Source organism: Patella vulgata, chromosome 2 (assembly GCF_932274485.2).
Source record: "Patella vulgata chromosome 2, xgPatVulg1.2, whole genome shotgun sequence".
Taxonomy (NCBI): Eukaryota; Metazoa; Mollusca; class Gastropoda; family Patellidae; genus Patella; species Patella vulgata.
This window is the reverse complement of record NC_065880.2, coordinates 47,368,011-47,385,099: the sequence shown is the minus strand read 5'-3', so window position 1 is coordinate 47,385,099 and position 17,089 is coordinate 47,368,011. Positions and strand designations below refer to the sequence as shown.

Genomic DNA, 17,089 nt, shown 5'->3' with positions numbered 1-17,089 from the left:
CGATTTTCAAAATATTTTAGGTTAAACTTTGTGGTATTTCATTTAAATTTGGCACATTATCATATATAGCAAGAGCTGCAGATCAGGTTTGCATTTCCTGGGATTTCATTTTTTTTTTTTTACTGAACTATGTGTTTTCCAGAATTGTTTTAGGTTAAAACTTCAGATATTTGATTGGAGTTTGGTACACCGCTGTATATAGTGGAGTTATCTAAATTATTAATTAGACATTAATTAACTTATCCAGACCATACTCAACTCTCGGTGGCATCGCTAGCCTGCGATGTTTATTGGATTAGGTTCCGATTTGCTGTTCGACTTCCATTCACAATTTAATCATAATTTCTTTTTTTCAGTGGATTATATTGTCATGCAGTTTGGTCGTGTAGCTGAGGATGTGTTTACAATGGACTTTAATTATCCACTGTGTGCTTTACAAGCTTTCGGTATAGCTCTCAGTAGTTTTGATGGCAAGTTGGCATGTGAATAATACTGGAGATATTGATTGTTTTTTTTTGTTGGTTTTTTTTTTCAAAATGATCATAATCAACTCCTGCCTACTATAAAGATGGCTATCTGATTTTAGTATGGATAGTTTATGCACCTTGTACACTAAAAATGATGGAATGCCATTGAAAGAAGTACACTTGTTATATCACTCACTTTGACAGAAGTCTTTCATTGGATGATATATACTATATACGAGTCACATTATAACAAACAGTATTCACATGTGAGAAGTGACTTTTTATCGACAACTACTTATTTGCATGTTTTGATATTCAAAATGGATATTGAATCAAAAATAAGAAATTTAGCAGACATAATGGCCTTGAAGAAATATTATTTAGATAATATATATATGTCTCACTATGTTTGTTTTTATTTTAATTTCATCATCGTTAGTTTTAAGCCAAGCTACTTACTTATTTTTCTCTATCAATTTCATTTTCAAACTCTAGATTAGTGCAGCCTGCCACAACATGATGTGGGCCGACAATAAATTTAAATAGATCTAATGAAGTTAGGTGCAATTACATGATCAATTATGCATCATAATGAGTTGCAGTTGTCTACAGGATGTGAATAAATGTTTATCAGTGACACACCTCATTCTGAAGGGAATTATTTGCATTAGTAGTTGATTTTTAGATACTGTATTATATGGTTGTGAAAACCAATCTAATATACATTTTATAAACTGTTCCAATGATAACATTCCGTTGTTTTGTTTTTCACATTAGGAGAATTATCTTGTATCTATGTTAATAATTCCATTTTAAAATAACACGTATATACATATAACAAGTAGACAATGTCAGATTTTAATATAATACTAACATAGATTGTTTTTTTGAAAATTTTGACTTAGATAATGTGTGTTGTATGATTGAATAGATGTGAGAATCTTTCCTCGACTAGTAATTCAGACACATAGTTCACAATTATTTTTGATCTTATTGTCACATATATTTTTTTGAACTAGAAATTCCATGGAATTTCTTCAACTATATGTCAAAAAATGTACATTAGATTAATAGAAGTTTTACAGATAAGGAAAGTGATATTTTAAAGGTGAAGGTCCACCAGTTTCTATATTTATTTATCAATCGATAGATAATCATTGCAGCACCTGAATCCGCTTTTAGATTATTTCTAGTCGCCCCTGTTCAGGCATTGCCCTTACCATAATTTATCAATGCATTATTGCCTTTTTTTCAATATGGGCCACCCCCCAACTCCCGATCTGATGAATGATAATGTTGTGTATACATTTTGTGCTTGGAGATAACTGTTTTCAGTAGACAAGTACTAGTTCTGTTATTGCTAGTGACAGCACACACTCATTCATTAATTACGGGTAGCAGTTAAACAGAGGCACCTAGAAATTTTCTTAGAGCTGGACTGGCCATCATAATTATTTATCTATTAAAAATATATAAACATGTGGGGCGATCTCATTTAAAACACTACTGAATACATTCAAATTAAAATTTCTGTTTTGGATATATATTTGTGTCAAAGGGGATTTTAATGTACATAGGTCTGTATAGTGTCACTCCTCATTGATAACTGTGTAATTGTGTAAATATTATTTCAACTGAATCTGATAAATACTTGTTGTTTTACCATCATCCAAAATACTACTTTATCCAAGAATGGTTGAAATGTCTAATATAATGGTCATTTTAAAGTGCTTTTAATTTATTAATTTATTCTGTGATTATTTGAATTAGTTTGTAGATGGCATTATAAGTTGTGAGTTAGTAATTTATAACTTCATGAAATAGAAAGCTTTATTTTTGTATGTAGATTAAAATATTATAAATTACAACAAATCTCCTCATATTTAGTTCAGTATTGTTATTTTTGTAAAAATCTGATTTTCACATTTAATTAATTGATATTTAGTAGTAATAGAATAGAAGTGATTTCAAGTTTAATTGGATCAATAAATTAATGTTTCCTGTTTTTAGACAATCTGATTAAAACACAGATCCTATTTTATTTCGATTTTTATAGGTCAAAATTTCGTTTTACTTGTCTTTACTACACTAGGATCTGGAAGTGATGTTATAACCAGCATTCTGTTGATGTGAGGGATTAGCCAAACAAATGGGTAGACATTTGCAGCGAAGACAAAGCTAAAGTTGTATTTCCAAATACCCACTTGAATCATCAATGCTGATTCGTTAATCAAACATCTGATATCATAGGGTCAAAAGCCACTCGTATGACACCTGACGCGATACCCACTACAATCGCTCAAATCCTCATGTAGTGGAGGCCATCGAAAATATATAAAAAAAAATATATAGATCTGTATTTTAATCAGATTAGTTTTTATAAACTATTATGTATATATTAATAAGTCAAAGGTGGGGAGGTTAGACAAAATCAACAACAACAAAAAATCAACTAATTTGTTTTCAATGAATCAAAATTCCACCATTCACATATCCACATTTTAAAACGAAACTTTACACTCAAATAAACTAATTTTTGTTTTCTGAAAAGGAATTTTTCAAACTTATGAAAAAAAGAATTATCTTATGGCTTGGGGTATACAAAATAAACAATTATTAGTAACTGGGACATGAAACAAACATATTTATCAGTGTAAAATACATCCCCCATCTTCATTAACTTACATAATATTCTAAACCGTCCATGTTTTGCTATTTAATCTTCAAATTTATATACTTCATATGTTTATGTACCCACCTAATGTCATGTAGCATATTTGTAGCTTTAATTATTTTTGATTTTTAATTATACACAATATATATATAACTATCATCTTGTAATTGGTTGACCATTATACAAATATGGACAATTTCATCAGAGTATATAAAATTCAATAATATTCCATATGAATTCTGATGTAAAAAAGTATTAAATATATCAAAGGAACATTATCTTTAAAAAGACTAACAGTATCTAAATATATATATATATATGAATTAATTAAGATTTATAAATATTTATTATGGAATTTAATCCCCCTTACACCAATTATTCAGTTTCTCAGATACCCGCTGGCCCACACCTTTTTAGTTTTAAAAAAAAATTAGAAATATGTATTCCATTACAGTAGTATAAGCCCCCTGTCCTGCCAAATATTCATTTTCTGCCCCCAAAAATATTATTTACAAATTAGAAATAATAAAAACAAAATCTTCTCACAGCTCCAGATCTAAAATTTTATAATACTGTGAATACATTTATTAGATGTATTTACTTGGGTGAATGTATAAATAAATTATCAATAGGGGAAACAGTCTGCAAGCCATTTTATTTTTTAAAGCCCCAGTGTCTGAGAAACATCTTTAAATTTTAGGAGCTCTTAACTGTTGTAATTGTCCATTCAAATATCAGAAGATATTATTAAGAATGGAAGTTTATACATTGTAACACCCATACAGTAAAATGGCAGGTTAACTTGGAACAATGAAGGTATGTTGATCATTACCGGAGAAGAAAAAAAAGCCCAACCTACAGGGCCTTTTTTTTTTTACATCATTTAGATTTTTGAAACCGTCCTTAAAAATGATATTTTATTTTACATATTTTTTAATTGAGATATTTTTGGTGTTGCTTTAATTTTCTTCTCCACAGAATGTGTGATGTAATATTGTTCTCTATTATAAATATGATAATAACGTGTGTGGCCATGTTCTGTTACTTGCATACTGTATTTGAATGAAATAAAAGTTAAATAGTATTTTGTTTTATTTCTTAATTTGTTTAAGGAAATGAAATGGAGTTTAACGTCCTTATTTTCTGTACCAACCGGGCTAATAAAGATGGGCATACGCCATGCAGTGTGCTATGAGGGATATTTTGCCCGGAAAGAGCGGTGCTACATTCTACTCGTCTTTTGAATTCCAACTGTCCTTTTATGTGCACACCAATTCCTTCTATCCGAAAGACTTAACATTTACCCTTTCCAGGCCCTCAGTCCTTTACCACTCGGCCAACGCAGAGATCAAACACCTGACTTCCAGATTAGTGTGCCAATGTCTTACTCACTGAGCCAGTGTTACATACCAAATTTGTTTACCAAACTTTGCTGACAGTTGGAGACTAATGCATGGATTTTGCCAAGGTATCCATTGTATTTTGGTGCTTTTCATGTACTATTTAACATATGCCTGTTTTGGGATGTATAACAGTCAGAGGTTCCATAGAAGTACAAAGTTAAAACGTCAGAAAATATATCGATTATTTTGATTAGTATGCAAAGAACATTACTAGATCAATGAAAAGGATTGCTCATAAACACTATGTTAATTTTGCAAGAGGAGGATGAAGATGGTTACCGACTCTGATGCAATTCCCAATGACGGAACATATGGGCAGCATTATTTTATACTGTGACTTTAATGTAGTATGATTCGCTATAGGGGGCATTTAGTACGTAGCTTTATTCATTAGCACTATTGGTGCAAAGAAGTAGGACGTTAAACCCCATATCATTTCATTTCATTTTCAGTGTGGCTTCCTACAACTCTACAGCGAAAACCTTCCATATGATATATTGGGGACTTGCGATAATGCGCGGGTATATTTGGTTTATAGTGAAACCACAGTGTATTCTTTAAACCAAGTTAAAGAGAACAGAATAGTTAGAGAACATAATACTGCAGCATCATCTGCCTTGAGAATTAAATTGTTTATCTATATGATATATTGCGGACTTGCAATAATGCAGGTGTATTTGGTTTATAGTGAAACCACAGTGTATTCTTTAAACCAAGTTAAAGAGAACAGAATAGTTAGAGAACATAATATAATTCTGCAGCATTATTATCTCCCTTGAGAATTAAATTGTTTACTTTATTAAAGAGGCAATATGTGAGGGCTAAACTTGTCTATTGCTGGCTACAAATTTTATATAAATTACTATTTAGACATTTAATAATCATCTCTCTAGATCATCATGGCTTAGATACTGTGTGGATTAGAAATCCATGCCAGATCTGCATTAAATGCTAATATTGCTGGAGACTGCTGATGAAAGGACTTAAAATCGAGACTTCATTAATTATAATGGCAGTGGTACTTGAAAATTGAGAATATGAACTGTTTCCATTTGCTAATTGTGACTATTTCTTGTCAAAACCTCAAACATTAATGATTTCGCAAAGAATAGAATAATGTAATTTGTCTGAAATTTTCAGTATATGCATTTTCATTATCTATTTTTGAACTATTATAGCTATTTCTCTAAATCTTGCATAATGCATCATTAAGAAATTATGTTATCTCTGTAGGTGCAAACTCACACAGATTTACAACAATATTTGTGAGTTCTACCCGACTACTTAACTGGGAGTTATTGGGATAGTTTACAGTGATATTTCTGATAATTTTTCAAAAGAAAACATGTCTGTTTATAAAAGAAATAAGTTTAATTGTAAATATGATAAATAAATAAATTGAAGATTTCCCTAGTTTAATGGCTGTACAGGCATGGTTATTGTTAGAATCTGAAAATGAAAAGAACAAAACTAATTACAGTATATCAGTTCCAATTTCTCCACATGGATAAAAAAATAAATAGTTACCAGTAGTTAGCACAAAATATTGAAATATATAGAAAGTTACTTGTTACTGGAATCCTTTATTCAAAAACATGTCCCTCATAGCACACTGTATAGCATATGCCTGTCTTCATTAGCCCAGTCAGAGCAGAACAGTAGTACATTAAACCCCATTTCTTTTCATTTCAAAAACATGTATGCAATGTGATCTCTGGGATTTCTCAATTGTGAACCTGGAACATTCCAAATTGAAGGAACCGCAATTGTCACAGTTTTGCCAGTAAAGCTTAGGTGTGAGTATAACATAGAAAATATGTTTATTTTAACACATGTCCTGTCCCCCATAATTCTTGTGTTTACTCAATTGATACATTTCACAGGATTCAGAGAATTCAAGTTTGAGTGCCCTCACCTATCCTAGCCTGGGTAATTTAATTCCTTTGAATTTGAATATTAACTTACTTTTGTTTTTCTATCAAACTGTGCTCCACATTCATCTTGTTCAATATTAAAGGGTAAATAAATATCTAAATCATAGACATTAGATCTGGTTTCTAAAACTATTCTATCTTCTCCTACATCTAAACTTAATGTCTGGCTTGTTTTCTGTAGAAAAAAAAATAATACAAATTTCCATCTGATTTACAGTTTCAATCTTCTGATATATACTATTCAAAAAAAGTAGGGGATATTTGATTTTTAAGTGTTATTAAAGTCACCTAATGAAACTGACGAAGAAACAAATGACAAAATGAAATGAAGTTCACATTCATCGATTTATTCCAAATGATCGTTAGACTAAGTAAGGCACAGACTGACCATTATAAGGGTAAAATGATACCCGGGGTCAAACACCACAGCATCACAACCAAGTCAGTAACGGGTAAATCCTCCTCTGTTTGCCAAACAAGCATTGATCTGACGTGGCATACTCCTAATGAGACGTCTAAGGTCATTTTGGTCCAGATTGTCCCATTCCTGTTGCAACGCAGCAGCAAGTTCTTGGACATTGGCAGGACGTTGTTGACTTTGACGTAACCTCTGTCCAAGCATGTCCCAGACATGCTCGATGGGGGAGAGGTCGGGACTCAGTGCTGGCCAAGGTAATGTGGTGATGTTCTGTTGTTGGAGGTAACCTGTAACGATCCTGGCCCTGTGACATCTTGCGTTGTCATCCTGGAAGATGAAACGGCGGCCATGACGTCTTGCGAACGGCACAACATGGACTGCCAAGATGTTGTCCCGGTAGTACTGGCCTGTAACACGCCCTGCAACAACATGTAAAGCCGTTCTTCCAGCAACAGTGATGCCTCCCCACACCATAACAGAACCACCCCCAAATCGATCATGTCTGATGACGTTAACGTCTTGGAAGCGCTCGTTTCGACGACGCCACACCCTCCTACGTCTGTCCAAAAAATCAACAGTGAACCTTGACTCATCTGAAAACATCACATTGCTCCAGCGTCGATTATCCCAGTGTTGACGATCCCTACACCAACGACGTCTTGCCTGAATGTGATGATCTCTCAAACAAGGGATCACGCGAGGACGTCGGGCGCGAAGGTGACCCCTATGCAGTCGATTCCGAATCGTCTGGCCACTCACTCTCACACCAGTGTCTGTTTGAAGACGAGCACTGATCTGATTTGCTGTGATGACACGATTTCTCAAGGCCAAGGTACGGATAAATCGATCCTGGGCTTGAGTTGTCGCCCTTGGTCGACCTGAGCGTGGTCTGTCCTGTACAGATTGTGTATCACGGTATCTGGACCATAGCCTGCTTATGACAGACTGAGAAACATTCATCGTCCGCGCCACAACCGCCTGTGTTGTGCCGATCTGTAGCATGCCAAGGGCACGTAACCTTTCATTTTGGGTAAGCCGACGCATATCAAAATTTGTTTTCTGGTCACTAAAACAATTAAACTGATGTTTCCACCCTGGAATTCAATGCCACAATGACTGTAACATTCAAAGTCAGAGTCGTGCAAATCTTGGGTTGGACCCCCATGATGATCCCAAGCATCACCTGCATTCCATGCGGTAGCTATTGGTACGTTTGGGCGTCACATGTAACTGGAAATGTTTCTTCTGTTAGGTTCTATAGTGACTTTTTTCGTAGTCATTTGCATATTTTAGTATTATGCCCCCAAAATCAAATATCCCCTACTTTTTTTGAATAGTATATAAAGAAAGAAGGAAGTGTCTATGAAACAGCTTAAAGATACATATTGTAAGATTTAGATAAAGAGTTGACTGTTCTTGCTATAACACTGGTAGTTCAAAAATAGATAAAGAAAAATGATTATACTGTAATTTCATTCAAATTCCTTAAATTCTGGGTAAATTTATGACTGTTTGAAGATGTAGCGTTTATTACTGTAGTAACTGTACTTGACAACTAAGACTAAGCTTTGATTGTCCATTTTATCATTAAATTTTGAAATCTTGCCTGTGTTCAAATCCATTTAAATCTCAGCAATCCAATGCTCTAGAGAGTAAGTTTTAGGCTTGTCAAGTGAATAAATGTCTAAATAATAGTTTATAAAACATCTGAAAACAGAAGAAAGACTTAATGTATCTGGAGAATAAATTCCCAAAATACAGGAAATTACCAGAATTTATTATGTAGTGCTGACTGCATCATAAATATATAATGTATACTGAATTTTTTTTTTTTAAACACTATTTTTATTCATTAAATCTAAATTTGGATTGGGGAACAGGCTATGCCTATGTGTAACCACTCTCTCTGATTTAGATACACGTACACATTATAAATATATACATACATACATACATACATAATTACATAAATATAGAGATAATACAGAGACTTAGATGATTGTACAGTGTGCTGGGCTCGAAATAACGTAAGAGTTGCTTTATGGAGATTTAAATCGTTTTGATAAAAGAATAAACTGTTGGTCTTCTTGGAAAATAAGTGTGTTTATCTCAGGACTAAATTAATTTTGTTGACCCATACAACAGACTACTGATTGTTTTATGAAATCAATACAAATGGCTATATGATAAAATGACTTCTTGCAATAGGAGTGGAAGATAGTAAATGCCTAAATGGCATGTTTTATGGAAGAATCTATTTTAGCTATAGAGAGGGTATATAAGTAGGGATAATAAAACCACCAGACCATATAATCTGTTGTTATAAGCTGTAGTCGAAATGGGACGTAGACGAAATTGGAGGGTACCAGTCTACGATTGATTCTGTGTCAGTTTAAAGTAAAAACTTAGTAGTTTAGACAATATCATTACCAATCCAAAATGAGAACATTTTCTAGTATCTGGAGCATTTCTAGATTAATGAATGGTTTAGAATTTTGTTTTCAATATACGGTGTATCCATTTCATGTTCCCAGGATAAATTTAGAAACAATACAAAAACTTACAACTTGTGGTAAATGTATTTCTGCTACTAGGAAGTCTGGATGACCGGTTGTTGGTTCTTGTAAAATAGTAAATTTGGGTTCAGGAGCTCTGAAATAGAATTATAACTTCTACCACTTCTCTTTCTAATAAAATAAGAAAATTTAATTGTGGTATTCAGTGGGCCACATAAGCTTAAAGAGCGCATAAAAAATGACCCAAAATTTTTTTACGACCTTATAGTTAGTGTAGTACGCTTTACAACAATTCAAAAAAAAAATCTGATTAAAGTTATTTGTTATTTGACATATTGCTGTTTATGTGTCAGTTGCTCTAAAACACTTTTAAGTTTTTCGATTACAACCTTAATCTGGTTGATTGACGCATAATGTTACATGGTTATACACCAATGTTTATTGTCGGTTCAATTAACACACTGACTGAACTAATCATTACCAGTAAATAATTTTGGGATGAACATATGGTTCAATAAAATCGCTTGAGCATAGGGGCTTTTAGCAGTGGAAGGAAACCAGATGACCTACAGAGAACCCACAAGTTTGGACAGACAATCCTACTCCTTGTCGGGGGGTTGGATGGCTGAATGGTTAGCGTGCGCGCGCTGTATCATAAAGTCTGTCATTGAGTCAACTGGCGTGGTTTCGAATCCCCGGTTGTATGTGACAAAGAGTAGGGTCGCCTGTTCAACCTCGTAGGTTTTCTGCGGGTCCTCCGGTTTCCTCCCACTGCTAAAGACCAGTACGTGCAAGCGAATTATTGAAATAAAATTAAACCATATGTTAGTCCCGAAATGACCTAGTTTGTGTCGAGTGGACATTAAACCCCATTTCTCTCTCTCTCCCTACTCCTTGTCACGAACATGCTAGGGATCAAAAGTCAAAACTATAAGTACCGGTAAGATAACAAGATGAAGTACTAACCTTTTTCTTTCTATAGTATTATGTTGTATTTCTTCTATTATTTTCTTTTTATGCTGACTGCTAAAATACAAAAAAATCAATAAACATTTTTCCACAAAATTTCTTATCTTAAAAAGTTAAAACTCAAAATATAAACAAAACCTCATAAACTTGAGATAATGTAAAGTTAGAAAAAAAAACTTACTCATCCATCTCTGTAATCAGTGAATTAGATTTATTTCTCACATACTGTTCTGCTAGATCTCCAGCAAACTTCTTATTTTTCAAAATAACCCAATCTAAACAAAGAATTCTAAATTTATTATGTGAACATTCCAAATGAATGAGAATTGGTATCAGCATTTCTAGAAAGATTAGGCATACCTTACCTCATGTAAATCTAACAAAACAAACAACATTGACAATATTTTTTTCTGTTCCCATACTCTTTTGAATGCAAAAGAATAACTCTAATATCCAATGAATCAGATTTTCAAATAGCATATTCAATATTTCTATATGAGTCAGTTCTAAACAAGCCAACACTGAGGCCTCAATCCCAAAATGAAAAGATGACAATCAATAATTCTTTTTTAAAAAAAATTCAGAAATCAAATTGTATATTATTCTGCTTAACCTGAGCAGAAAATACACAATTGAACTTTGTCAAGGTATCGTTGTAATGAAACCATACACCAAGTTTCATCACTTTCACTCAATTGCTTAACTCTGCTTAGAAGTGCTAAATTCTGTTTTGTGAATAAACATTTTAAGTACAAATATTAACTTACTTCTAGATAATTCTTGATCATATTTACTCTCTACACCTTCTAACATGACAGTCATAAAAAATGTTCTAAATAACTCACTGGTTTCCATTTTATCATAAAACTCAGGATTTACTATTACATCATATGCTGTACAACCACTGCCTCCTACAAAATGTACATAATTACTGTGTAACGGTAAGGAAGGAAACTAATGTTTGCATCTAACTTATTTATCATTTTTTAAGATTTCAGACAACACTATTTTTGTGAATAATTTTAATTCCTCAGATTTTAATTATTATGTACTATACTTAAAAGAATATGAACACATATCCAGTTTATTCACTGTTTAATCAAAAATCTCAGAATTAAACTTCTTTGGCTTTATAAAACTCATGACACTTTGCAAGTTGAAATAGCCAAATATTGAAGATTTTAATTATTAAAATACAACAGCAGGAATTTTTACCTTTATCTAGTTCAGCATGAGGCGTTCCAATACTCATCGGTATTCTAAAACCAGTTGGATCATCTGATTCTAGAAGTTTAATCAGCTCATCATCAGACAAGTCATCAGGTTTAGGAACCTAAAAAAATATAATCATATTTTAAGTTTATTTTCTATTTGCTTTATGAAGATAAGAATTGGAAAGTAATGAAAACTATGGAATATGGATTGGAAAAAGAAATGAAATTTAACGTGGAACTGTAGGCTCTGACTGGGCTAATGAAGACAGACATACACCATGCAGAGCGCTATGATGGTAATTTTGCCTGCTCAGTGGTGCTGCGGCCTATTCTTATATTAAATTCCAACTGTCAAGGGTTCTTTTATGTGCATGCCAATGTGTACACGGGACCTGTTTTTCATCCCATCCGAACGACTAAAATTGAAAAAAGAAGAAAGAAAGTTTTTACCAAAAGACAAAAGAATAAATGTAATTTACTTGTGTGAAAACTATAAATATTGTACTTACATTTTCTGATTTACAGATATTGATGAAGAATTTTTCACCCTTTTTGTTTTTAGTTTTCAAACAAAATCCTAGAAAAAGAATACAAGTGTATAAAAAAAATGAGGGATGTCCAGTAGTCCTCAGTTCAAGTAGAACCAGACTATGTCCACATTTTAGCGTATTTGCTAAGAAAAGAGAATATGCTGAAAATTTCAGTTAAATTGCTTCACTCTTAACCTAGATATTAGCGATTCAATTTTAGGCTAGCTCGATCGCCATTACTTCAGTTGTTACCATAATAAACAAAGTCTTGATTATCCATTTTTAGGTTATTTCATCCACAACAAAACGTATTCAAACCCACTAAATATCGCAGGCTAACGATGGCATCAAGACAAGAGTTGATTATGGTCTTGACAAGTTAATTAATGTTTAATTAATAATTTAGATAACATTTAAGGCCTAAAGAAAGACCTCCAATAGGCAGATTTAGCTCTTGCATAATGTATGTTTAACTGTTATACTAATACATTCGGAACATCTGAGACTAGTGAGACACGCTACCTGCGGAAAAAAAAGCTAGCCACCAATTAATTTTCGTACGTTAGTTACGTACGATACTAATACTCACTGAATACAGATTGTAATCTACCAACCAATGATTTATCTACTATCTAGTGATTGTAGGCTGGACATCTGCCGAAAAAACAACAACCCACGGAGGATGTAACAACTTTATTGTGAAAAATCAAAAGCTAATAAGATATGTGTCCACCTCCATGCCACCTTGATATATGAAGAAGACAAACTTCTGAATTGCTGCTTATGCGATTTATTTCAGCAGTTCGGGACTGTGTATAGTATTGTCCACAGATGCTGGATTTATGAGAGAGCTAATCATTCTAGAAATGTCATGTTGTTTTGATTCAAGAACTCCATCGAAATGTGTGCTATATGTGCTCGAGCATTTTCGTGCCGAAGGTTTAATGGCACCAAGTCAGAATCGGTTCAACGTAAGCATTTGTAATCAATATTTACCTGGAGTTGGCACAACTGTTGTATATGATTTAGGAAGAGACTGTGCACCAGCCATTGCTTCATTCATGTTCTGGCCATTATTCTATAAAACAAAACACACATATTTTACAGTACAGGAAGTTACAATCTGTTTATTCAGTTGATTGGGTCATAGTGTTTCTTGGAAATACAAGAAAATAAGAGGACCAATAGTTTTGAACACTTGCCCTGGATGACACTAACTTTAATTTCAGATAAATTACATGTAAAATACATAAATGATAATAATAAAACAGAGGACTATTAAAATGGGTCCGTCCATGCTTTCCCACTTTTTGGAGCATAAAACTTGATGTGGTATTTTTTGCATACTCTAAGCAGAGATAAGCAATTAGATATGTCAATGCTTTGGGCCCCAATAACTTTAATTTTGCTATGAAAAAAATTTTGGGACTGATATTTCACCTTATTTTTCGATTGTTTACTCTATTATCAGTTACATGTTTGTCTATAATGCTTGAAATATATTTCGTTACCATAAACCGATCACAACCCTTGATGTTGAACAATTTTTCTGCAAACCCTTAAATGCCTTGATTATCCAGATAGCTATAGACAAAAATCTATGCCAGCGATGACTGGATCTTTTATAAATATATTTGGATGTTAATGAGTGACGTCTAGTTTTAATATTTAGACTGATATTACTATTATGCAGTTCACTAAAGGCATGTTTTAGTATAATAAGATCAGTGTAAATATGGCTCCCAACAGCATTATAGTGATGCATCTGAAGCAAACATTGATACTGGCATCGATAAATTTGGCCGTCACAGAAAATCACTATTTTGCACAAAAATTCCTAGCCTCAAATCTCAAATATAAATTTTGAAAATGTGTGATTTAGTACCCACATTAATACAGTGCCACCTTCTATCAGACTAGTTTTAACGTCCCTTTAGTAAACTTAATATATTGCGCCCTATGGTCGCTCAATATGTCACAACCTTGGTTGCTTCCAGCTCAAATTTGCTTTCGACTTTTGATAATAAATGTCCAGGTTTCTACTGTGAAAAATATGGTAACCCTTCAACCTAAAGCATATATTAACATAGAAATGGTTCCACTACTGACGTCTTCCATCTTGCTCCAGCCACAGTAGAAAGGACAATATTTTTGTCCGTCATTATCCCATATGTGATAGAACTGGTTAAACACATTCCAAATCTAATTTTAATACAGAAATCATTGCTATGATAAAGTGACGAAAACAAAAGGAAAACACAAGTTATCCTTCTATATATAACTGACTGAAGTGACGAGTGATAACAGATACACGGGCAAATTTCAGCTCACTAATAATTCCTTCGAAGACCAAAAGTTGTTATATAAGACTGTGGGATGATATTTGACAATTCCAAAACATAATAGACTGTCACTAGATAAGAGAAACCGAAAAAATAGAAACATTCCGTGCATTACCATGTTTTAGAATGAATAAAAACAAGGGAATATACAGACTATTTCTATTTTTCTCGTTATATAGAAGGATAACTTGTGTTTTCCTTTCTGCTTTTGTCACTTCCGTTTCTTGAAATCTTCATTACACATCTATCGTTGCAATGATCTCTGTGTTAAAATTATATTTTGAAAGTGTTAACCAGTTCTATCACATATGTGATAATGACTCATACATTTTCCTTTAAGGTCTTCCTTTTAGCAGGTTTTGTCATGATTTGATGACAAAAAAGTTACTGACCTATAACTCACTTAATTTCCAATTAAACTGACCCCAAACTGTACTGCACATAGCTTAACATATAATAAACCAATTAATTCCCATTGAAACAAAGGTGAAACGTTACTGCATAATTATATGATTTGATAAAAAAAAAACCAACTTCTACGCGAAATATATGTCCATTTTAAAATGGCCGCTAAACCAGAATTAGAACATGTCACCTCGAAAACACAGAAAAACTGTTTGGGATTTCAGTGCTCCACTCTTCACAATTTGTAACATACATAATTACTCATTTCCATGCAAACTGTGATGGATAGGCCTATGTATTGAATACTGTAAAACATGAAATTATTGCGAGCATGAAATTATTGCGAAAATTGCGAGCGAGGCCCTCTCGCAATAATTTCATGTTTGCAATAATTTCGTGAAAATTCGTTAAAATGTCGGCCATATTGAATTATCCCCCCTTCATTACTCTTCACAAGAAAGACTCCCAATAAGTACCAATATTAACCTGGGGCGTAAAGGAAATAAAAATAAAGATTTTAATAAAGATATTTTCGTTTCATTGCCCGAACTGTACTTTCCCCTAAATTTAAATCTTGAGAAAACTTTCTTGCGGCCTTGGAATTTCCATCTTCTGTCGCATATTTTGCAATTTTCGCTCGCAATTCAGGTGTATACGTATTGTTTTTGGCCTTCCGTTTAACACCACGTTTAGTTATTGAATCTTTCGATGATTTGGTCGGAGTTAAGACTTCAACAATCTCACTATTTGCGGCAGTAATATTGTCACACTCCTCAACAGTGCTTGCATTATCGGGATTTGGCAAGTCGAGAATTTCCTCATGAAAACAATTCACATTTCGTTTCGTTTTAGTTACAAATTTAAACATCGCCATTTTGAAAGTAATAAAAATGTCCCATGCCATGTGTTTTATAGTCGTTCGTCAGCTTGGAGTTAATCAAGGGATTTAATTTAACAATAATTATTTAAAAATTGAGTTTGATAACAGGTATTTAATTTTTTTTGATCTGTTGAATACAGACTCAAAGCCATAATCCTCAATAGTTGTTTATTTACTGTTACTAATGATCACCAATCAACGATGTTTTGAAGAGCCGACTGTCACCTCAAAATTAACAATCTACCACATTTTATAGACAAATTTACTAAAAAAAATTATTTAAATTCGCAATAATTTCATGTCGCAATAATTTTTTCCCCACTATAGAAATTCGCAATAATATATGTCGCAATTATGTTTCACCACCCCAACTGGCAATAATTTCATGTCGCAATAATTTCATGTTTTACAGTATTTTGCAATTGACCGACCGTAACTTTACTTGCACAAAGTAATAGTGTATCAATTGTAGCCATGAATAAGACAATTATCATGACAAATATTGCAGCTAATAGTAACATTACAGTGAATAGGCTAGTACTAATATAGAGCGAAGCTCTAAAGCACCGCGCAAAGCGCGGTGCTTGAGCAAAGCTCTTTTCCGGTAACACAGGAGCGTAATTGAAAATGTCACCCACAGACTGTTGATTAAAAAAAAATTCAGACCGCAACCAGATACACTGGGCAAAACAGGCAATGCGCATGTCAACTTACCAAATCTCGCCCAAGCGAGATCACGTAACTAACAAAAATAATTCTATCCACCAAATCTCGCCTACGCGAGATTACGCGCCTCATAGAATTATTTCTATGACGCGTCTAATCAATGACGTCACATATTTTTTACGTCAATGAAAATAATTCTCACACTTTTTTGTTCTTTTTTTAAAAACAAAATTAATGTATAAAATTTAGATCTCAATAAAAACTAAATTATTTAACATTTTTTGTATCACTTGAGAAAATTAATTATGAAGGTTTTATATTTAACAATAATCAGCTTCGCTCTACTCAGGCAATGCCTGTTACATATTAGAGACATATAACTTGTCTAGGAGTAAGGCAGTATGTGAGTATGAGTAAAAGTAAATAGCTGTTGATCATGATGTTAGAACTTAGATTTACCGATTCAATCAAAAGCCGATTTAGTAATGCCTTAGCTTGATCGCTTTCCGATTCAATCAGATTTTCCATTTTAAATTGTATCTGTAATGCAGAATAAGCTGTATGTCAATCTAATGAATGAACATTAAAAATTCAACAACATAAACATATGAGTGATCTTGTTTGTTTACATGCAGGAATTGTAAACTTCCGGTATTCTCAACATCGAGGGG

At 33.1% G+C, this 17,089-nt stretch overlaps 2 protein-coding genes across 7 annotated transcripts in view; one reads left to right on the top strand and one right to left on the bottom strand.

The window, feature by feature from the left end:
- Positions 1-4,225, top strand: part of LOC126811902 (tubby-related protein 3) — a 40,643-nt gene extending 36,418 nt beyond the window's left edge. For all 3 annotated transcript variants that reach the window (XM_050537946.1, XM_050537945.2, XM_050537944.2), the window contains one exon: positions 357-4,225. In XM_050537946.1, coding sequence (XP_050393903.1) covers positions 357-490 — 134 coding nt within the window. In that variant the 3' untranslated portion in view covers positions 491-4,225. The remainder of the gene's footprint in view (positions 1-356) is intronic.
- A 1,671-nt stretch (positions 4,226-5,896) lies between these two features.
- Positions 5,897-17,081, bottom strand: LOC126811904 (PIH1 domain-containing protein 1). Of its 4 annotated transcripts, none has more exons than XM_050537950.2 (10): positions 16,878-17,081; positions 13,122-13,203; positions 12,105-12,172; positions 11,597-11,714; positions 11,149-11,292; positions 10,563-10,656; positions 10,379-10,438; positions 9,461-9,548; positions 6,510-6,653; positions 5,897-5,993 (listed from the first exon to the last, which is right to left on the bottom strand). In XM_050537950.2, exons 1-10 carry the CDS (start codon positions 16,944-16,946, stop codon positions 5,955-5,957), a joined length of 906 nt encoding a protein of 301 aa, XP_050393907.1. In that variant the 5' UTR covers positions 16,947-17,081; the 3' UTR covers positions 5,897-5,954. The 4 variants fall into 4 exon arrangements, with proteins under 4 accessions (XP_050393907.1, XP_050393905.1, XP_050393909.1 ...); XM_050537948.1 differs by lacking the exon at positions 16,878-17,081 and adding an exon at positions 16,467-16,489; XM_050537952.1 differs by lacking the exon at positions 16,878-17,081 and adding an exon at positions 15,063-15,375.
- Positions 17,082-17,089: the final 8 nt, after the last annotated feature.